The sequence below is a fragment of the Zophobas morio genome, unplaced genomic scaffold (genome assembly GCF_036711695.1).
Source record: "Zophobas morio isolate AGI-343-1 ecotype UQ-CSIRO unplaced genomic scaffold, CSIRO_AGI_Zmor_V1 ptg000081l, whole genome shotgun sequence".
NCBI classification, from domain to species: domain Eukaryota; kingdom Metazoa; phylum Arthropoda; class Insecta; order Coleoptera; family Tenebrionidae; genus Zophobas; species Zophobas morio.
Genome location: NW_026972186.1, coordinates 1,426,324 through 1,449,916, shown reverse-complemented (window position 1 = coordinate 1,449,916; position 23,593 = coordinate 1,426,324). Strand labels below are relative to the sequence as shown.

Sequence of the window (23,593 nt, the reverse complement as noted above, 5' to 3'; positions counted from 1 at the left end):
AAGTGGTTTGAAAGAATCTCGGGGGTCCCAAGTGTTTTGTTTTTGAACTAATTTTAAATAATCTCGGAGGCTCCTTCGTGTTTTGTTTTTGAAGTAGAATGAAAGAATCTTGAGGGCTTCTTGTGCCTTGGTTTTGAAGTAGGTGATCTCTTGTGGGTTTTGTTTTTGAGGTAATTTGAAAGAGTCTCGGGAGGCTACTTTCTGGTTTGTTTTTGAAGTAAGTTGAAAGAATCTCAGGGGCTCCTTATATTTTGTTTTTGAAGTAGGTTGAAAGAATCTCGGGGGCTACTTTTATCTTGTCTTTGAAGTGCGTGAAAAGAATCTCGGGGATCCCCTGCGGGCTTTAATTTTCAGGTAATTTAAAAGAATCTCGGGAGGCGGCTGTGTTTTGTTTTTGAAGTAATTTGAAAGAATCTTGGGAGTCTCGTTTATGTCTAATTTTTGAAGTAGGTTGGAAGAATCTCGGGTGCACCTTGTATCTTGTTTTTGAAGTAGTTTGAAAGAATCTCGGGGGCTTTTTGTATCTTGTTTTTGAAGTAGTTTGAAAGAATTTCGGGGGCTCCTTGTGTCTAGTTTTTGAAGCAATTTTAAAGAATCTCTGGGGCTCTTTCGTGTTTTGTTTTTGGAGTAGATTGAAAGAATCTCGGGGGCTCCTTGTATCTTGTTTTTGAAGTGGTTTGAAAGAATCTCGGGGGTCCCAAGTGTTTTGTTTTTGAACTAATTTTAAATAATCTCGGAGGCTCCTTCGTGTTTTGTTTTTGAAGTAGAATGAAAGAATCTTGAGGGCTTCTTGTGCCTTGGTTTTGAAGTAGATGATCTCTTGTGGGTTTTGTTTTTGAGGTAATTTGAAAGAATCTCGGGAGGCTACTTTCTGGTTTGTTTTTGAAGTAAGTTGAAAGAATCTCAGGGGCTCCTTATATTTTGTTTTTGAAGTAGGTTGAAAGAATTTCGGGGGCTACTTTTATCTTGTCTTTGAAGTGCGTGAAAAGAATCTCGGGGATCCCCTGCGGGCTTTAATTTTCAGGTAATTTAAAAGAATCTCGGGAGGCGGCTGTGTTTTGTTTTTGAACTAATTTGAAAGAATCTTGGCAGTCTCGTTTATGTCTAATTTTTGAAGTAGGTTGGAAGAATCTCGGGTGCTCCTTGTATCTTGTTTTTGAAGTAGTTTGAAAGAATCTCGAGGGCTTTTTGTATCTTGTTTTTGAAGTAGTTTGAAAGAATTTCGGGGGCTCCTTGTGTCTAGTTTTTGAAGCAATTTTAAAGAATCTCTGGGGCTCTTTCGTGTTTTGTTTTTGGAGTAGATTGAAAGAATCTCGGGGGCTCCTTGTATCTTGTTTTTGAAGTGGTTTGAAAGAATCTCGGGGGTCCCAAGTGTTTTGTTTTTGAACTAATTTTAAATAATCTCGGAGGCTCCTTCGTGTTTTGTTTTTGAAGTAGAATGAAAGAATCTTGAGGGCTTCTTGTGCCTTGGTTTTGAAGTAGATGATCTCTTGTGGGTTTTGTTTTTGAGGTAATTTGAAAGAATCTCGGGAGGCTACTTTCTGGTTTGTTTTTGAAGTAAGTTGAAAGAATCTCAGGGGCTCCTTATATTTTGTTTTTGAAGTAGGTTGAAAGAATTTCGGGGGCTACTTTTATCTTGTCTTTGAAGTGCGTGAAAAGAATCTCGGGGATCCCCTGCGGGCTTTAATTTTCAGGTAATTTAAAAGAATCTCGGGAGGCGGCTGTGTTTTGTTTTTGAACTAATTTGAAAGAATCTTGGCAGTCTCGTTTATGTCTAATTTTTGAAGTAGGTTGGAAGAATCTCGGGTGCTCCTTGTATCTTGTTTTTGAAGTAGTTTGAAAGAATCTCGAGGGCTTTTTGTATCTTGTTTTTGAAGTAGTTTGAAAGAATTTCGGGGGCTCCTTGTGTCTAGTTTTTGAAGCAATTTTAAAGAATCTCTGGGGCTCTTTCGTGTTTTGTTTTTGGAGTAGATTGAAAGAATCTCGGGGGCTCCTTGTATCTTGTTTTTGAAGTGGTTTGAAAGAATCTCGGGGGTCCCAAGTGTTTTGTTTTTGAACTAATTTTAAATAATCTCGGAGGCTCCTTCGTGTTTTGTTTTTGAAGTAGAATGAAAGAATCTTGAGGGCTTCTTGTGCCTTGGTTTTGAAGTAGATGATCTCTTGTGGGTTTTGTTTTTGAGGTAATTTGAAAGAGTCTCGGGAGGCTACTTTCTGGTTTGTTTTTGAAGTAAGTTGAAAGAATCTCAGGGGCTCCTTATATTTTGTTTTTGAAGTAGGTTGAAAGAATCTCGGGGGCTACTTTTATCTTGTCTTTGAAGTGCGTGAAAAGAATCTCGGGGATCCCCTGCGGGCTTTAATTTTCAGGTAATTTAAAAGAATCTCGGGAGGCGGCTGTGTTTTGTTTTTGAACTAATTTGAAAGAATCTTGGCAGTCTCGTTTATGTCTAATTTTTGAAGTAGGTTGGAAGAATCTCGGGTGCTCCTTGTATCTTGTTTTTGAAGTAGTTTGAAAGAATCTCGAGGGCTTTTTGTATCTTGTTTTGAAGTAGTTTGAAAGAATTTCGGGGGCTCCTTGTGTCTAGTTTTTGAAGCAATTTTAAAGAATCTCTGGGGCTCTTTCGTGTTTTGTTTTTGGAGTAGATTGAAAGAATCTCGGGGGCTCCTTGTATCTTGTTTTTGAAGTGGTTTGAAAGAATCTCGGGGATCCCAAGTGTTTTGTTTTTGAACTAATTTTAAATAATCTCGGAGGCTCCTTCGTGTTTTGTTTTTGAAGTAGAATGAAAGAATCTTGAGGGCTTCTTGTGCCTTGGTTTTGAAGTAGGTGATCTCTTGTGGGTTTTGTTTTTGAGGTAATTTGAAAGAATCTCGGGAGGCTACTTTCTGGTTTGTTTTTGAAGTAAGTTGAAAGAATCTCAGGGGCTCCTTATATTTTGTTTTTGAAGTAGGTTGAAAGAATCTCGGGGGCTACTTTTATCTTGTCTTTGAAGTGCGTGAAAAGAATCTCGGGGATCCCCTGCGGGCTTTAATTTTCAGGTAATTTAAAAGAATCTCGGGAGGCGGCTGTGTTTTGTTTTTGAAGTAATTTGAAAGAATCTTGGGAGTCTCGTTTATGTCTAATTTTTGAAGTAGGTTGGAAGAATCTCGGGTGCTCCTTGTATCTTGTTTTTGAAGTAGTTTGAAAGAATCTCGGGGGCTTTTTGTATCTTGTTTTTGAAGTAGTTTGAAAGAATTTCGGGGGCTCCTTGTGTCTAGTTTTTGAAGCAATTTTAAAGAATCTCGGGGGCTCTTTCGTGTTTTGTTTTTGGAGTAGATTGAAAGAATCTCGGGGGCTCCTTGTATCTTGTTTTTGAAGTGGTTTGAAAGAATCTCGGGGGTCCCAAGTGTTTTGTTTTTGAACTAATTTTAAATAATCTCGGAGGCTCCTTCGTGTTTTGTTTTTGAAGTAGAATGAAAGAATCTTGAGGGCTTCTTGTGCCTTGGTTTTGAAGTAGGTGATCTCTTGTGGGTTTTGTTTTTGAAGTAGTTTGAAAGAATCTCGGGGGCTTTTTGTATCTTGTTTTTGAAGTAGTTTGAAAGAATTTTGGGGGCTCCTTGTGTCTAATTTTTGAAGCAATTTTAAAGAATCTCTGAGACTCTTTTGTGTTTTGTTTTTGGAGTAGATTGAAAGAATCTCGTCGGCTCCTGGTATCTTGTTTTTGAAGTGGTTTGAAAGAATCTCGGGGGTCCCAAGTGTTTTGTTTTTGAACTAATTTTAAATAATCTCGGAGGCTCCTTCGTGTTTTGTTTTTGAAGTAGAATGAAAGAATCTTGAGGGCTTCTTGTGCCTTGGTTTTGAAATAGGTGAAAAGAATCTCGGGAATCCCTTGTGGGTTTTGTTTTTGAGGTAATTTTAAAGAATTTCTGGAGTCTCGTTAGTGTTTTATTTTTTAAGTAGGTTGCAAGAACCTTGGAGGCTCCTTGTATTCTGTTTTTGAAGTAGTTTGAAAGAATGTCCGGGGCTTCTTGTATCTTGTTTTTGAAGTAGTTTGAAAAAATCTCGGGAGCTCCTTGTATCTTGTTTTTGAAGTACCTTGAAAGAATCTCGGAAAGTCCTCATGTTTGAATTTAAAAATACAATAATATACCACTCTACGTCGATGAAGGATTCTGGGGATCCATAGCGAGAACCCCAGACTTCGTTTGCCCGTCGTCCTCCCCGACCACGCTTTCCCTTCCCGCGCACTCCTGCCCCCAGCGCTCCCGCCCATTAATTCCGGCCTCATCTCCGTCTACTTCCGTTCCGCTTCCTGTTCGTTTTTCGCAGGTGTTGTCATTAATTCTGTCTGGTTCTTTGAGCCGGGTCTAACCCGTTTGTTGATTTACGTCACGTTTTCGTCGTCTCGGAGCGACGATGGCCCGGAGATCCGGGGCATAGTAATAAGGGGGTCGGTGATGTACACCCCGTACGTGTGTGATCCCTTTACCCGGCAATCAATTAAGTCGAGAGGTCGCTAAATGAGCCGAGCTCGGTTATTGTAAATCGCACAATGATGTATTGTTGTTTGGCGTGCGCTCGTGATGGACGGCGAACATTTATCATGGGTTTTTGCAGCCTTTTGAAATATTGTCGCGGACCGGCTGGAGTTGATTAGGGCGGATGCTGGCGGAATTCAAAATTTCGGCCGAGATTTATTCCTCTCAGGTGGCGTTAATTAACGAATTAAAATTTTCGCCTAATTCGGGACGCGGACGCGTTTTGATAAGAGAGATAATTTATTGATCTCTGGGTACGGTGCGACGTGGACTAACCCAGTTGGGAGCGACAGGGCGGCGGCGAAAGGGCAATCAAGGGACAAATCACGAATTTTTCGACGCATCATTTTACAACTATCCGAGGTAATACGAGGAAGCGCGGCTTTATAATTAATTAGTTACATTAAACTGCAAACTATCTCGAACTTCTCGGAATCCCATTTGCGTTTTTTGTAACTCCGCAACCCCTGAATTATGAAAATCCACAGAAACAATTTACCACCCTATCAGCGTGAGGGTAGTTCGAACCGGCTTTGTGCCTAATCAACATCAATAATAATTAAACCCTTTGCACGAACCCGCTTTGTTACACGTATACGAGGGATTCTCACCCACAAAGCGGAAAAATTTGAATATAATGGCCAGGTGTCGGCGGCCACTCTCGATTCAATTTTTAATAGGTGTAGGAGTCCAAGTGTCCGCTCTTATTGATTTACGATGCGAGCACTGAATGTCACTGTCGAGCGGTTTGTAAAATGGAAGAGAAACTCATCAAAAATTCATTAAATCCATATTCCAGCTGGGTACGAGCTGCTGATAACGCTGAACGATTTGTAATCTTGATTGTGGACATGTGTGTCGATTTCGCCGAGCCGCTTGGATTCCTGCTAGCGAGAACACTGAGTTTTCCTGCCACGGTTCATTAGCGCGATTTTTAAGGCGACAGGAATTTCATTTAAAGTTTGATTAGTTTGCTCTTGCAGTTCGAATCGCAGCAGGAATTTCGACGAGAGTTATTTATTAATGCTGCAGGAAAAGAGCGCGCGGATTGGGGGGGGGGGGTTGTTTTTTCTTTAATATTAAGTTGCAGCGGACTTTTTTAATATGGCAGAATATTGTGGAAATTTCCTCTGACTTCCTTAGTTTAAAAGGTAATTTTCGTTAATGAAACTTGCTCTAAAGAGTTTAGACAAAAGCTTGGCTCTCATTTCAGAGTTTTTGTCGTACATATTTCTGTGACAAAACATTTTTATTAAAAAAAAAAAGTGGAGAACAATGATGTGCTGCATCTGTTCAACAATCAATTTTTGCAATTCCTAAAATAATAAGTAAAATTTTATTGTACAAGTAACTCATTTGCATTTTATTTTAGAAAGAATCCGAAATAATTTTGGAGGTTCCTGATATTTTTTTGAAAAATTCTCGAGAACTACTTAGTACATATCTTATTTCTTAAACAATTCGAAACAGTCTTGGGAGCCCGTGGTGTTTTGTTGTTGAAAGAGTCAGGTCAGGGTCCTAGTGTCTTATTTTTTAAAGAACTTGGAATTGTCTTGGGGTCCCTTGATGTTTTATAATTGAAAGAGAAAAGAATCTTGACAGCTCCTAGCCGCTAGGATCTTTTTTAAAGACTCTTATGTTTTTTTTGTAATGTCAAAGAACTTTGGGGGCCTCAGTTTTGGTTTTGAAAGGGTTTGAAACATTCTTGGGGGTTCAACGTGTTTTATTGTAGAATAAAAGTAGAAGGTACATATTTCGAGGACCACTTGTCTCTTGCCTTTGAAGTAATTTGAAAAGATTCTCGAGAACACTTTGTCTAGTTTTTGAAGTAATTTGAAATAATCTCGGACATTTTTTGTGTTGTTTTTAAGTGGTATGAAAAAAATTGGCGGACCATTTGTACTTTGAAGTAATTTAAAAGAATCTCGTAAGCCTCTTTTGTTTTGTTTTAGAAGTAATTTGAAAGAATCTCAGAGGTTTCTTGAATTTTGTTTTTGAAGTAATGTCCAAGAATGTCGGAGAGGCCTTGAGTTTTCTGTTTGAAGCAAATCAAAAGAATCTCTGGAATTCGTTGTGTCTTCTGTTTTGAACTAGTTTCTGGGGTTCTTTGTGGATTGTTTTTGAAGTGACCTGAAAGAGTCTCGGGTTCACATATGTCTTATTTTTGAAGTAATTTAAAAGAATCACGGGGGCCTCTTGTGTTTTGTTTTAGAAGTTATTTGAAAAAATTGTTTTTGATTTAGTTTGGAAAAATCTCAAGAGGTTTCTTGTGTTTTGTTTTTGAAGTAATGTCAGACAATCTAGGGGATGCCTTATGTTTTCTTTTTGACGCAATAAATCAGAAGAAACTGGAATTTGTTGTCTTGTTTTTGAAGTAGATTTAAAGAATCACGGGTACTCTTTTTATCTTGTGTTCTTTTGAAGCAACTTTAAAAATTTCGGAGCTTTTTTGTGTTTAGTTTTTGAAGTAAGTTGAAAGAATCTCGGGGTCCCATTTTGTCTTGTTTTTGAAGTAATTTTAAAAAATCTCGGGGGTTCTTTGTGGAATATTTTTGAAGTGACCAGAAAGAGTGTTGGGGCCACATATTTATTGTTTTTGAAGCAGGTTTAAAGAATCTCGGAGGCTCTTTGTATTTTGTTTTTGAAATAAATTTAAAGAATCTCGAAGGCCTCTTGTATCTTGTTTTTGAAGTAATTTTAAAGAATCTTGGAGGCTTCTTTGGTGTTTTGTTTTTGAACTGGCTTGAAAGAGTCTCAGGGGCTCCTGGTATATTGTTTTGAAGTAATTTTAAAAAATGTCAGGGGCTCCTGGTATATTGTTTTTGAAGTAGGTTGAAAGAATCTCGGGGGCTCCTTGTGTCTTGTTTTTGAAGTAATTTTAAAGAATCTCAGAGGCTCATTTGTGTTTTAGTTTTGAAGTACCTTGAAAGAATCTGGGGCTCTTTTTATGTTGTTTTTGAAGTGGCTTCAAAAAATCTCGGAGGCTCCTTGTTTCTTGTTTTTGAAGTAATTTGAAAAGATTCTTGAGAACACTTTGTAATTTTGAAATAATCTCGGGCGTTTTTGAAGTGGTATGAAAAAAATTCGCGGACCATTTGTGTCTTAATTTTGAAATAATTTAAAAGAATCTTGGGAGGCCTCTTGAGTTTTGTTTTAGAAGTAATTCGAAAGAATTGTTGGAAAAATCTCAGAGGTCTGAAATTTGTTGTGAATTGTTTTTAAAGTAGATTTAAAGAATCTTGGGGATTCTTTGTGGATTGTTTTTGAAGTGACCAAAAAGAGCATCGGGGCCACATTTTTTGTTTTTGAAGTAATTTCAAAGAATCTCAGGTACTCCTTTTATCGTGTTTTTAAAGCAACTTTAAAGAATCTCGGAGGTTTCTTTGTGTTTTGTTTTTGAAGTAAGTTGAAAGAGTCTCAGGGCCCCTTATGTCTTGTTTTTGAAGTAATTTTAAAGAATCTTGGAGGCTCCTTTTGAATTTTGTTTTTAGAGTATTTTTAAAGAATCTCAGGCGCTCGTTGTATATTGTTTTTGCAGTAACTTTAAAGAATATGGGAGGCTCCTTTGTGCATTGTTTTTGAAGTAGTTTGAAAGAATCTTGGAGGATCCTTGTATCTTGTTTTTGAAATAAGTTGAAAGAATGTCGGGGTTCTCTTGTGTCTTGTTTTTGAAGTAATTTTAAAGAATCTCGGAGGTTCCTTTTAATGTTTTGTTTTTGAAGTGGCTTGAAAGAATCTCAGGGTTGCGTTGTGCCTTGTTTTTGAAGTAATTTTAAAGAATCTTGGAGGCGCCTTTTGAGTATTGTTTTTGAAGTGGCTTGAAAGATTCTCGGTGGCTTCTTGTATCTTGTTTTTAATGTATACTTAAAGGATCTCAGGGGTTCCTTGTATCTTGTTTTTAAAGTATTTTTAAGGAATCTCAGGTGCTCCTTGTATCTTGTTTTTGCGGTAATTTTAAAGAATTTCGGAGACTCCTTTGTGTTTTGTTTTTGAAGTAGTTTGAAATAATCTCGATGACCATTTCTATATGATTTTTGAAATATTTTTAAATAATCTTGGGGACCCTTTGTGTTTTGGTTTTGAACTAATTTGAAAGAACTCGGAGATCCTTCGTATCTGGTTTTTGAAGTAATTTGAAAGAATCTCGGGGTCCACTTGTCTATTGTTTTTGAAATAATTTGAAATACCTTCGGGCGTCTCTTACGTATTGTTTATAAATTGGTTTGAAAAAATTTCGCGTACCAATCTCGGGGATGTTTTGTGTTTTGTTTTAGAAGTAATTTTAAAGAATTGTTTTTAAAGTAATTTGAAAGAATCTTAGAGGTTTCTTGAGGATTGTTTTTGAAGTAATAAATCAAAAGAGTCTCTGGAATTCGTTGTGCCTTGTTTTTGAAGTAGATTTAAAGAATGTTGGGAGTTCTTTGTAGATTGTTTTTAAAGTGACTTGAAAGAGCCTCGGGGGGCCACATGTGTCTTGTTTTTGAAGTAATTTCAAAGAAGCTTGTGTACTTCTTGTGGATTGTTTTTGAAGTAATTTGGAAGAATCTCGAGGACTCCTTGTGGATTGTTTTTAAAGTAGTTCGGGGTCTTCTTGTGGGATATTTTTATAGTAATTTTAATGAATCTCGGCTTCTGCTTTTGAAATAATTTGAATTAATCTCGGGCGTTTGTTATGTGTTATTTTTGAAGTGGTTTGAAAAAATTTCGAGGATCGCTTGTGTCGCATTTTTGAAGTAATTTAAAAGAATCTCGGGTGCCTTGTTGTAGAAATAATCTGAAAGAATTGTTTTTGAAGTAATTTCGAAGAATCTCGGAGATGCCTTGTGTTTTGTTTTTGAAGTAATAAATCAAAAGAATCTCTGGAATTCGTTGTGCCTTGTTTTTGAAGTAGATTTAAAGAATGCTGGGAGTTCTTTGTAGATTGTTTTTGAAGTGACTTGAAAGAGCCTCGGGGCCACATGTGTCTTGTTTTTGCAGTAATTTCAAAGAAGCTTAGGTACTTCTTGTGGATTGTTCTTGAAATAATTTGGAAGAATCTCGGTGACTCCTTGTGAATTGTTTTTAAAGTAGTTCGGGGTCTTCTTGTGGGTTATTTTTGTAGTCATTTTAATGAGTTTCGGGTTCTGTTTTTGAAATAATTTGAATTAATCTCGGGCGTTTGCTATGTGTTATTTTTGAAGTGGTTTGAAAAAATTTCTAGGACCGCTTGTGTCGCATTTTTGAAGTAATTTAAAAGAATCTCGGGTGCATTTTGCGTTTTGTTTTAGAAATAATTTGAAAGAATCTTAAGAGGTTTCTTGAGGATTGTTTTTGAAGTAATTTCGAAGAATCTCGGAGATGCCTTGTGGATTGTTTTTGAAGTGACCTGAGAGAGTCTCGGGGTCACATGTGTCTTGTTTTTGAAGTAATTTCAAAGAAGCTTAGGTACTTCTTGTGGATTGTTCTTGAAATAATTTGGAAGGATCTCGGGGACTCCTTGTGGATTGTTTTTAAAGTAGTTCTGAGTCTTGTGGGTTATTTTTGTAGTAATTTTAATGAGTTTCGGGTTCTGTTTTTGAAGTAATTTGAAATAATCTCGGGCGTTTGTTATGTGTTGTTTTTGAAGTGGTTTGAAAAAATTTCGAGGACCACTTGTGTCGTATTGTTGACGTGATTTAAAAGAATCACGGGTGCTTCTTGTGTTTTGTTTTAGAAGTAATTTGAAACAATTGTTTTTGAAGTAATTTGAAAGAATCTTAGAGATTTCTTGAGGATTGTTTTTGAAGTAACGTTGAGGAGTTTCGAAAATGCTTTGTGTTTTCTTTTTGAAGTAATAAATCAAGAGGATCTCTGGAATTCGTTGTGTCTTGGTTTTGAAGTCACTTTAAAGAATCTTGGAGGCTCTTTTGTGTTTTGTTTTTGAAGTAGGTTCATAGAATCTCCTAGACTCCTTGTGTCTTGTTTTTGAAGTAAATTGAAAGAATCTCAGGGCTCCCTTATGTTTTTTTTTTTGAAGTAATTTTAAAGAATCTCGGAGGCTCCTTTTGTGTTTGGTTTTTGAAGTGCCTTGAATGAATCTCGGGGGTTCTTTGTATCTTGTTTTTGAAGTAATTTTAAAGAATGTCGGAGGCTCCTTGTATCTTGTTTTTGAAGTAATTTTAAAGAATCTCGGAGGCTCCTTTTGTGTTTTGTTTTGAAGTGGCTTGAAAGAATCTCGGTGGCTCCTTGTATCTTGTGTTTGAAGTCACTTTAAAGATTCTCGGAGGCTCCTGTGTGTTTCGTTCTTGAAGTAGGTTGAAAGAATCTCGGGGGCTCTTTGTATCTTGTTTTTGAAGTAAGTTGAAAGAATCTCGGGGTTCCCTTGTGTTTTGTTTTTGAAGTAATTTTAAAGAATCTCGGAGGCTCCTTTTGTGTTTAGTTTTTGAAGTGGTTCGAATGAATCTCGGGGGTTCTTTGTATCTTGTTTTAGAAGTAATTTGAAAGAATCTCCGAGGCTCCTTGTATCTTGTTTTTGAAGTAATTCTAAAGAATCTCGGAGGCTCCTTTTGTGTTTGGTTTTTGAAGTGGCTTGAATGAATCTCGAGGGTTCTTTGTATCTTGTTTTTGAAGTAATTTGAAAGAATCTCGGATGCTCCTTGTATCTTGTTTTTGAAGTAATTTTAAAGAATCTCGGAGGCTCCTTTTGTGTTTAGCTTTTGAAGTAGCTTGAAAGAATCTCGGAGGCTCTTTGTATCTTGTGTTTGAAGTAACTTTAAAGATTCTCGGAGGCTCGTGTGTTTCGTTCTTGAAGTAGGTTGAAAGAATCTCGGGGGCTCCTTGTGTCTTGTTTTCGAAGTAAGTTGAGAATCTCGGTGAGCACTTGGGTTTTTGTGGTAGGTAATTTTTAAGAATCTCAGCGACCGTTTTCGTGATATTTTTGAAGTAATTTGAAAGAATCTCAAGTACCCCTTGTGTGTGCCTGTGATTTGAAATATTTTTAAAAAAACCTTGTGGATTCTTTGTGTCTTGGTTTTGAAGTAGTGTCGGAGAATTTTTGGTGTTTTATTTTTGAAAAAAATCTCGCCGACCATTTTTGTCTTGTTATTAAAATTAAGACGGAAACAATGTGGAATAAACATGAGGTTAGTGTCTTACATGGACCCCAACTAACGCTCAAAAGCGAAGACGTTTTAAACAGACTGTAGATGATAATCCACTTTTCCTGATAGCCTTCCTGCACCCTCAGTCGAACCAAAATGTCATAAGCACATTACGAAATCGGCTTTTACTAATCGGTATCAAAGCCATCCACAACATCTCCAAGACCCACTTCTAACGACAAGCCGAAAACTTTCCCCCATTCGTACAATTTCCATAATAAACCCAAGATTGATGGCTATTAAAACACCACCGCCACCTCTCTCGTTTCAGCCACAATAAATCCCCCCGACAGTAATACCAACACAAAGATCCTCTTTCTTCCATTATTACTGATAAACAACCGGCGAAGAAATCCCCCGGATTAGCATGCACATCATCATCGCGCTCCCTCACGAATAAATCAAAAGAATTAATTACAGAAGAAGTTTAATTGGTCTTTTATTTCTGTCAAGGTTAGTTACAACGTCATAAAATCCGTCTTTGGATTCATAATGAGCGAGTTTGTGCGCTTCGCATAATCTTAACGCCTGTAAGCCAGATAAACAGTCAAGTCAGGTACTGTTAAGGGCGTTTTTATTCAAAATATGGAGTCGCGGTAGGTCGCTTTAATCCGGCGAGATCTTTTTATGGGTCGGAAATGTGAACCAAACATGGGTTATCAGGGGTTGAGGATCGCGCAGTGGCACGAATGTGGTAAAAAGATGCTCGCCGAACCGAGATAAACTTTTATTTTTATTAAATCCCCCAACTACTCTCTGCCGATCAATTTGCATACGTAGTAAAAAATAAAAAAATCAAAAAAACGTGCTTCGTGGTGAAACCTGCCTCCGTACGCACACAAATAAACAAACAAACCCGGTTTCCATTCATGCTCTACCCACGCTTCGTGGGTCGAAAAACGCACCAGAGTAGGACGGCGTCAGTGGGCAGCCGAGGTGAAAATACGGGAGTCCGAGTTTACGGCTTTTAATGACCATATGGCTACTTTCTAATCGTGACGGCGGCGTCGGGACGCCGAGGCGGCGTGAAAGCTTGGAGAGAGGTGCTCTCGTTGCGGATTTGTTTTAAAAACCGCGGAGAAATGATGCGGCTTGCACTTGATTGGATGGTTCGAGAGCGAAGTGAAATTCGTTGTTGCTTTTAAAGGAGCGGTTTGAGGGAGTTTGTGAGGAGAGTAATGAAATTGGGGTGGTCGGGGATAGTTAGCGTGGGAGACGATGGGTGTGTGGTGGATTTAAGACGTAACAGTTGGCTGCGAGATGTAGATAATACTGGTAGTTTTAAAAATATGGTAGATAAGCTAATCAAAGAATTGAACAGTTCGAAACGCGTTTATCTAGGCTGATTTGGGTTATCGCGCCCCAATTAAGTCAATATTAACCAAAAAAAAATCATTATTGACTGAAGCTGCGTTATTACCGGTTTTATAGTAATTTTTGCTATCTTGTTTTTTTAAGGATTTGGAAAAATCGCAATTAATGTTTTTTTTTCCTTGTAGATGAACCGGCTGGGCGAGAACGACGCCGGCGACGCCGACTCCGACGCCGAGGACCCCGAGCAGCTCCTCAACGAATGGCTCGGCGAGCTGAACACGCTAACGGGGGTGAGTGGTCGTTCCTCCCCAATTTGGGCACTCGCGGCGGCGTCGCAACGCCAACTGAAACGCCAACATTGCGATAAATCAGGGCCAATTCCCGCGTTCGAGCACCTTGCTTGCGTGCAGGGTGGAAGCGTTTTTTTCTTCGGCACTGTTTCAATATTGAACTGGAGAGTTCATTAATTTTACGGTATTGCCACTGTTCAAACAACATCAGGAAGAAAACGGCGCGGAACAGACGTTACGTGGCAGAAATTTAATAAAGTACCAGCCGGAGTCTATATAAATCATCGAAATTGGATCGAGGTTGGAATTTCGCTCATTATGTGGGATATTGTCCGTGGATTTCGGTGATGGGCGGTCGTGGGCGCATTGTGGCGCGAGATTGCGGCTCGGGAAATTAAAAAGCGATGGCTTTCGATTTTGAGTGCGTCACGTTCGATGTTTCAAAGTGGTGAAATCGGTTGGAAACAACGTTTGGTTGATGGTGCTTCTAATTTGTACAGAACATTTTGTTCGATTGTAGCTGAATTCATAATTTTAATCATCTGATTTGAAACGACATGGAAAATCAAAATAAAATACAATGTTTTATTTAATAAGCGGAAGTCGGAGCAATAAAAAAGTCTGGACCATCGACACTGTGATCCGGTTTTTGTAATTAGTAAAAAATATCTTTCAGTTTAGTTTTTCTGTTTCACTCTCACGTGCACAATCTCGACAAGCGTTATCGCTATTTGTCTTAAATTAGGAGTGTTATAAATGATTTTCGGTTCAGTCTTTAATCGCACCTCAGCTACAACACAAGGCAGACGTGATTAAATTGTTTCGTTATTTTATTGATTATAAATCAAGATTCAAGACGACTCACTCCATTTTTGTGTAACTGCATAAATTAATAAATTCCATTTCCTCTTTTAACCATGTTTTAAGTTTTTTGTTGTGAAGAAAAAGACTACACGTATTAAGAAAAAAAGGCAAAGCATAAGCCCCGCCCACCCACCCTATCTCAATTGTGATTATTTTCTTTATTCGTCGTGAGTCAAGAGGGCGGAGCTTAATTGCAAAATCTTTGTTCCTCTACAAAAAATTCCCATGTGATATATCTTGTTATTGTTGACATAGTGCAAGTTTCTTTCAACACCATACTTAAAACTTAGCCACTGGGCTCGTAAGGAATAATATCATTGCAACCAATTACAACTGAGTTGGCGGTGGGTAGGCGGGGCTTAAATTTTGCCTTTTTTCTAGATACACGTACTGATTTTTTCACGCCAAGATATTTAAAACGTTTAAAATTGTAATTTTTTGTTTTGGGAAACATCGATTTTGCAATTCGGCTCCGCCTCTCGGTCTGACAATGAATGAAAAATTCATCACATTTGAGATTCGGGTGGGTGGGCGGGGCTTACTTTTTGACTTCTTTTTTCTTGACATATAGTTTTCTTTCAACATTATGATACTTAAAAACTTGGTAGTTTCTTGTAGAAAAACAAGAATTTGCAATTAAGCTCCGCCCCTCGGCTCACGACGAATAAAAACAGTTATCACAATTGAGAAAGGAGCGGGTGGGCGGGATATGTATTATATATATTTTTTTAGTATGAGTACGTACATAGTTTTCTCTGCACAACTCACTTCATTTTTCCCGAAAATTGCAGAACAACGTACTGTTATTATTGGAGTTACAGTGCATACATTTATAAATTCCATTTCGTCTTTTATCCATGTTTTAAGTTTCATGTGGTGAAAAGAAGACTACATATATTAAGAAAAAAGGGCAAAGTATAAACCCCACCCACCCACCCTATCTCAATTGTGATGATTTTTTTTATTCGTCGTGAGTTAAGAGGGCGGAGCTTAATTGCAAAATCTTTGTTTCTTTAGGCAAAATTACCATGTGAAACATCTTTTGTTGTTATTGACATAGTAAGGGAGAGAGGGTTACAGAGTCTGTTTTTTCTCAAACTGATCTAGTTTGAACAAAATGATAATACGTAAAATATGTTTTGGTGAAAAATTCATCACAACCGAGATAAGGCCGGGTGGGTGGGGCTTTCCTTTAGCTTTTATTTATTGTAAATATATAAAAGTTTAAAAGTTCTTGAAAAAAGTAAGGATTTTGAAATTAAACTCCGCTCCCGTGCTCATAAAGAATAACATCATTATAACTGAGATGGCGGTGGGTGGGCGGGGCTTAAATTTTGCCTTTTTTCAAGATATATTTAATGATCTTTTCACGCCAAGATATTTAAAACGTTTGAAATGGTAAATTTTTGTTTTGGGAAACATAGATTTTATAATTAAGCTCCGCCCCTCGGTCTGACAATGAATGAAAAATTCATCACATTTGAGACTAGGGTGGGCGGGCGGGGCTTAATTTTTTTTGTTTTTTCTTGACTTGTATAGTTTTCTTTTTATAACACGATTCTTAAAAACTTGATTCACATGGTAGTTTCTTGTAGAGAAATAAGGATTTTGTAATTAAGCTCCGCCTCTCGGCTCACAACGAATAAAAACAGTTGTCACAATTGAGAAAAGGGCAGGTGGGCGGGGTTTGTATTATGCTTTCTTTTTTTATTATGAGTACAGGGTTTTCTTTTCACGCCTCACTCCATTTTTCCCAACAATTTGCGAACAAAATACTGTTATTAGAGTTAGATTGCATAAATACAGCGTAATTACATAAATTTATAAATTCCATTTCATCTCTTATGCATGTTTTAAGTTTCTTGTGGCGAAAAGAAGGCTATATATACATTAAGAAAAAAGGGCAAAGTATAAGCCCCGCCCACCCACCCTGTCTCGATTGCGATGATTTTTTTATTCGTCGTTAGCCAAGAGGGTGGAGCTTAATTGCAAAATCTTTGTTTTTCTACAAAAAATTACCAGGTGAAACATCTTTTGTTATTGTTGACATAGTAGGGGAGAGAAGGTTACATAGACTCCTTTTTCTTAAAATGATCGATTTTGAACAATATGATAATGCTTAAAAAATATTTTGGTGAAAATTTCATCACAACCAAGATAATTCGATTTGCTTTTTTTTCTAAATATATACAGGTTTCTTTCAACATCATAGTTAAAACATGTTTTAGACGTTAAGTTCTTGTAGAGAAATAAGAATTTCTTTTTCTAGATAGGTATAAGTAATGACGCCAAGATATTTAAAACGTTAAAAATCGAAAATTTTTGTCTTGGCAAACATCGCTTTTACAATTAAGCTCCGCCCCTCGGTCTGACAATGAATGAAAAATTCATCACATTTGAGATTGGGGCAGGTGGGCGGGGTTTACTTTTTACTTCTTTTTTCTTGACATATATAGTTTTCTTTCAACATGATACTTAAAACGTGTTTCACATGGTATTAGTTTCTTGTAGAGAAATAAGGATTTTGCTATTAAGCTCCGCCTCCCGGCGCACGACGAATAAAAACTATTATCACAATTGAGAAAGGGGCGGGTGGGCGGGCTCTGTATTATGCTTTCTTTTTTTATTATGAGTACATGGTTTTCTTTTCCCGACTCACTCCATTTTTCCCGAAAATTTGCGAACAAAATATTGTTATTAGAATTAGACTGCATAAATACAGCGCAACTGCATAAATTTATAAATTCCATTTCGTCTTTTATACATGTTTTAAGTTTCTTGTGGTGAAAAGAAGACTACTATATTAAGCAAAAAGGGCAAAGTATAAGCCCCACCCACCCACCCTATCTCGATTGTGATGATTTTTTTATTCGTCGTTAGCCAAGAGGGCGGAGCTTAATTCCAAAATCTTTGTTTTTGTATAAAAAATTACCATGTGAAACATGTTTCGTTATTGTTGACATAGTAGGGGAGAGCGGGTTACATAGTCTCCTTTTTTTCAAAATCATCTATTTTAAACAATATGATAATACTTAAAGTATGCTTTGGTGAAAAATTCATCACAAAAAAGATAAGGGCGGGTGGGTGGGGCTTTCTATTTGCTATGTTTTTTCTAAACAATGAATGTAAAATTCATCACATTTGAGATTGGGGTGGGTGGGTGGGCCTTAATTTTTACTTCTTTTTCTTGATATATTTAGTTTATATGATACTCAAAAACATGTTTCACATGGTAGTTTTTTGTAGAGAAATAAGGATTTTGGAATTAAGCTCTGCCTCTCGGCTGACGACGAATAAAAACAGTTATCACAATTGAGAAAGGGGCGGGTGGGCGGGGTTTGTATTATGTTTTCTTTTTTTTATTATGAGTACATAGTTTTCTTTTCACGACTCACTTCATTTTTCCCGAAAATTTGGGAACGAAATACTGTTATTAGAGTTAGACTGCACAAATACAGTGTGACTGCATACATTTATAAATTCCATTTCGTCTTTTATACATGTTTTAAGTTTCTTGTGGTGAAAAGAAGGCTACTATATTAAGCAAAAAGGGCAAAGTATAAGCCCCACCCACCCACCCTATCTCGATTGTGATGATTTTTTTATTCGTCGTGAGCCAAGAGGGCGGAGCTTAATTCCAAAATCTTTGTTTTTGTACAAAAAATTACCATGTGAACCATGTTTCGTTATTGTTGACATAGTAGGGGAGAGCGGGTTACATAGTCTCCTTTTTTTCAAAATCATCTATTTTAAACAATATGATAATACTTAAAGTATGCTTTGGTGAAAAATTCATCACAAAAAAGATAAGGGCGGGTGGGTGGGGCTTTCTATTTGCTATGTTTTTTCTAAACAATGAATGTAAAATTCATCACATTTGAGATTGGGGTGGGTGGGCGGGCCTTAATTTTTACTTCTTTTTCTTGACATATTTAGTTTATATGATATTCAAAAACATGTTTCAAATGGTAGTTTTTTGTAGAGAAATAAGGATTTTGCAATTAAGCTCCGCCTCTTGGCTCACGACGAATAAAAATAATTACCACAATTGAGACAGGGGTGGGTGGGCGGGCTTTATGTTACGCTTCTGTTTTTTAATATGTGTACATAGGTTTCTTTTCACGACAATAAATTGAAAATATGTTTAAAAGGGTAAATTTCTAGACACGTGTGGGGATAAAATTTACCATTTTAAACATGTTTCAGTTTTTTGTTGTGAAGGGAAGACTGTATATTAAGGAAAAAAAAAATGCAAAATATAAACCCCGCCCACCCACCCTATCTCATTTGTAACGATTTTTCTTTGTTCATCGTGAGTCAATGGAGGCGGAGCTTAATTGCAAAATCCGTATTTTCTACAAGAATTACCAAGTGAAACATGTTCTACAGTGATATAAGCCCCACCTATCTGTCTGCATCTCAGTCGTGATGCATTGTTCATTCGTTCGCACACCGAGGGGCGGAGCGTAACTGCAAAGTCTATATTTTCTGTTTTAACCATGTTTTAAGTTTCTTGTTGTGAAAAGAAGACTACTTATATTAAGAAAAAAAAAGTAAAACTATTTTCAGTCCGCGAATTCCAAGAATCGAGTCGTCCGATAATTATTTTCAAGAAATTCGCCGCGGGATTTTTTCCAAAAAATATCTATTTTTATAGACTCACAATAAACACAACTTGTTAAAAAATAACAGCAAAATCAAATCTAACTTTTTTTTGAATTTCCTCGGGTCGAAATACACAAAATTTTGTTTTTTACTATTTTGAAATCCCTAGTGATTTATTTTTTAAAGAACCTTGGGGGCTCCTGGTGTTTTTTTAAGAATTCTAAACTGTGCAACACAAATTCTTTTAGCAACTACTAAGGCAATCTCTTTGATGACGTTATCTTCACTGGCGAGGAAGTTGTGTGTGAATAACTTCAGACTAATTTTTACACCTAGAGAAGGATGTCTCAACATCCAATGTTAAAGGAGAATATTTAAAATTAGAAATTTCAATGGAATTCATTCTTACTTTACTTAGGCGTATAGAAAATTTAGATTTTAGAACAAAATAGGAAAAAAAAGGAAAATAGACAGAAAAATGCGAAATAGGTCGAAAAAATGCAGGCGGTCAGCTTGAGGTGTCTTTAGAATTTGCTTGTGACGAATTTAAAAATACCCCCGCGAAATGTAAATCCTGCACCGAAATCTGCACATGTCCGATCGGAATCTCGTTCTCGCCGCCCCCGCCCTCATTATTTATTCACCGACCCACTTTCTCGACTGCTTTAAAGCACGAAACGTGCCAAAAATTCCGACCCTCGAGATCATAATCACCCCGTCCACTCGTCCTTGCTGTTTACACATTCAAAGGGCAAACATCCCTTCGTTGTAGGATGTGACAAGTGCTCGTACATGCGAGGACGTGCTCGACGACTAAACGATTGCACTCGCCGCCTCCCTGCATTCTGCATTTTATGGAAGCACTTACGTAACTCGCCTATGGAAATCGGGCTTGACGCGAGTACGAGGACTTTCCGCAGGAATAAAACAATCGTTTCGCCTGCCACGTCCGCAATAATATTTTTATGTGCGGTCGCGCCGGAATTAAATTGGACCGCAGGAATTGCGGGCGGCGGCGCCGCAGGGGAACACCCATATGAAGTGTGTTTGCATAATTTCGCCCGACGTCAATTTTCTGAGTGCGGTGCTGTACTTCGATTTTCCGCCACACCTGCACTTACAATAAACAATGCACTCTTCCCAGCCACCAGCTGTGCGCGCTCTCAAAGCCCGTGGTTGTTTTCACATTAAATTTGATTAGAGGGATAAATATTATTAATATGCGGCGTACATCGCGGCTTCCCGGATGCGCCTCTTCGGCGCTTCTTTTCTCTTTGACGAGTTATTAGCTTGTCGAGAGGACGCAGAGGCACGGCCGAACCCTTCCAGGGTGCCATATTTAGTAGGGTGTCGCTTCAAGAATTCGGCTTCTCACGGCTGGCGTGGGGGGAAGAACAAGGCTGCATTATGATCAGCGTTAAGCATCTTGACGTTTCCATTTCCTAATGCGGCGGCCCGTCACTCAAGTATGATTGCGTTATCAATAAAAACATTGTTGGGTTGGGGCTATCCGGCGGCTGATCGCGATTAGGTCGAAAGTCGGCGATTCGGTTATGGGTCGCGGGCCTTCCTGGTCGATTTCACAAAATGTCATTATATAAAAAAACATTAATTGTCTCTAGAGAAGCAGTTGAGTTGACACTAAACCGACTTGAAACAAGTAAAATTCTGTCGTTTAATGTCACTTGCAAATGGGAGGTGTTTAAAAATTTGATTTTGAATATTATCATATTTAGAACTTTAGGTTTTGATGCATTTCCCGACTTCGGCCAATTTTTTCAGTACGTATGAAATTTTTTACCTTTTTCCCAATCTTCATAAGTTTTTCGAAAAATTCCTATTTTTTTGCAATACGACAAATTTCGAAACATTTTATTGACTTTGAACGTTGAAAGTATTTAAAAGAATGTTGGAGACCCTTGTGTTTTGTATGTGAAATTGTTTGAAAGAATCTCGGGGATCCCCGGTGTCATAGTTTTGAAACAATACGAAAGAATCTCGAAGTCCTTCCTTGTGAAGACTACATATATTAAGAAAAGAGAGCAAAGTATGAACCCCACCCATCCAATCTCAATTGTGATGATTTTTTTTATTCGTCGTGAGCCAAGAGGGCGGAGCTTAACTGCAAAATCTTTGTTTCTGTACAAAAAATTATCATGTGAAACATGTTCTGTTATTGTTGATATAGTAGGGATGATATATTTTGAACAATATGATAATACTTAAAACATGTTCAGGTGAAAAATTCTTCACAACTGAGATAAGGGCGTGTGTATTTTTTTTTTTCTAAATAAAATGGTAAATCTTTGTTTTTGAGACACACCGGTTTAACAATTAAGCTCCGCCTTTCGCTTTGACAACGAATGAAAAATTCATCACACTTGACGCAGGGGTGGGTGGGCGGGGCTTAATTTTGACTTCTTTTTTCGTGACATGTATAGTTTTCTTTCAACATGATACTTAAAAACATGGTAGTTTCTTGTAGAGAAATAAGAATTTTGCAGTTAAGCTTCGCCTCTCGGCTCACGACGCATAAAAACAGTTATTACAATTGAGAAAGGGGCGGGTGGGCGTGTTTTTTATTATCTTTTCTTTTTTTTTAATATGTGTACATAGTTTTCTTTTCACGACAATAAACTGAACATATGTTTAAAAGAGTAAATTTGTAGAGAAGTGTGGGGGATAAAATTCACCATTTTAAACATGTTTTCAGTTTTTTGTTGTGAAGGGAAGACAATGTATATTAAGAAAAAAAATATAAAATAAAAACCCGCCCACCCACCCTATCTCATTGGTAATGATTTTTCTTTCTTCATTGTGACTCAAGGGGGGCGGAGTTTAATTGCAAAATCCGTATTTTTCTACAAGAATTATTGTATTATTAATAATTGTACAGTAACTTCAGGGGCGAGGGAAGTTCTATCTCAATAACCTTTTTTGTGAAATTGTTTGAGAGAATCTCGGGGATCACCAGAGCCATATTTTTCAAACAATATGGAAGAATCTCGGAATCCTTCCCTGTTGTTTGATTTTTTAAAGAAATCGAAGGAAAAGTCTTATGTTTGAAAGTATTTAACAGAATCTTGGAGATTCTTGTGTTCAGTTTGTAAAATTGTTTGGAAGAATCTCGAGAATCCTTGGTGGGGGGGGGGAGTCTTGTCTTTGAAAGAATTAAAAAGAATGTCGGGGAGGTCTAGTGTCTTAATTTTGAAAGAATTTGAAAGAATCTCGAAGGCCACTGGTGTCTTGTTTTTTAAAAGAGTTTGAAAGAATCTCAGGGGCTCCTCGTGCTCGTTTCGTTGCTTAAAGTATCTTAAAGTATTTCTGGGCCACCTGGTGTCTGTTTTTTAAAGTATTTGAAAGGATCTTGAGGATTCATGATCTATTATTTTTTAAAATACTTGAAAAGAATTTTGGGCAGGGGCGGCAGCTGGAAGAGTCTGCAGCGGTCTGAAATGATCTGGAAAAATTTGAATGAATCTGAGAGAATCTAGAAGAATCTAGCAGAATCTAAAAGAATCTAGAAAAATCTGGAAGAATTTGAAAGAGTCTGCAGGTATCTGAAAGTATTTGTAAGGATCTCAAACAATCTTGAACAGAACTGAAAAATTTTAAAGAGTCGTAAAGAAAATGAAAGAATTTGAAAGAATCTGGAAGAATCTGAACCAGTTTGAAGGAATGTGAAGCGATGTGGAAAAATTTGATAGGATCTGGGACGATTTAAAAGGTGAAAAATTCTTGAGAATCTGAGAGAATCGGAAAAAAATCTGAAGGAATCTGAAAAACTGTGGGAGAATCGAAGAGAATGTGAGAAAATTGAGAGAGTCTGAAGGAATCTTGGGGAATCCGGGAGAATCTGGAAGATTCGAAAAGTATCTGAAGGAATCTGACCAAATTTTAGGAATTTCGAAGAATTTAGAAAAATCTAAGAGAATAAAAGAAACGGAAGAATTTTGAAGAATCTGTAGGGATCTGAAAGGATCCGAAATGATCTGAAAAAAAAAAGAAAGAATCTGAAAGAGAGAATCAGAAAGAAATTGAAACAATGTGAAAGCATCTGAAAGAATCTGGAGGAATTTGACGGAATCTGAGAGAAATTGGGAGGTTCGGAAAGAATATAAAGGAATTTGAGAGAATCCGAAAGAATCTCAGAGAAATTCTGAGATTCGGAAAGAATTGGAAGGAATCTGAGGGAACTTGTGAAAATCTAGAAGAAAAAATAAAAAAAACTGGAAGAATCTGGAACAGTCTGCGGGATCTGACAGGGTGCAAATTGAAAAATTTGATAGGATCTGAAAAATTTTGAAGGAAGTCTGAGGAAATCTGGGAGAATCTGAGAGAAATTGGAAGATTCGAACAGAATCTGAAGGAATCTGAAAGCATCTGAGGGAACTTGTGACAATCTGAGCGAATTTTGAGGAATTTCGAAGAATTAGAAAAATCGAAGAGAATCTAAAAAAAAACTGAAGAAATAATCTAAAAGAGAGAATCACGAAGAAAATGAAAGCATCTGAAAGAATCTAGAGGAATTTGAGGCAATCTGAGAGAAATTGGGAGGTTCAGAAAGAATATAAAGGAATTCGAGAGTATCTGAAAAAATCTGAGGGAATCTCAGAGAAATTCTGAGATTCGAAAAGAATTGGAAGCAATCTGAGGGAACTTGTGAAAATCTAGAAGAAACTAAAAAAAAAAAATGGAAGAATCCGGAACAGTCTGCAGGGATCTGAGAGGATGGAAATGGAAAAATTTGATAGGATCTGAAAAATTTTGACGAAGTCTAAGGAAATCTGTGAGAATCTGAGAGAAATTGGAAGATTCGAAAAGAATCCAAAGGAGTCCGAAAGAATTTGAACGAACTTGTGAGAATCTGAGCGAATTTTAAGGAATTTC

At 37.3% G+C, this 23,593-nt stretch overlaps 1 protein-coding gene across 1 annotated transcript in view; it reads left to right on the top strand.

Annotated features, from left to right (window-relative positions):
• LOC135144089 (amyloid beta A4 precursor protein-binding family B member 1-interacting protein-like) overlaps nt 1-23,593 on the top strand; it is a 133,445-nt gene that overhangs the window by 31,102 nt on the left and 78,750 nt on the right. Inside the window, exon 2 of the mRNA XM_064076089.1 lies at nt 13,130-13,234. Coding sequence (XP_063932159.1) covers nt 13,130-13,234 — 105 coding nt within the window. The remainder of the gene's footprint in view (nt 1-13,129; nt 13,235-23,593) is intronic.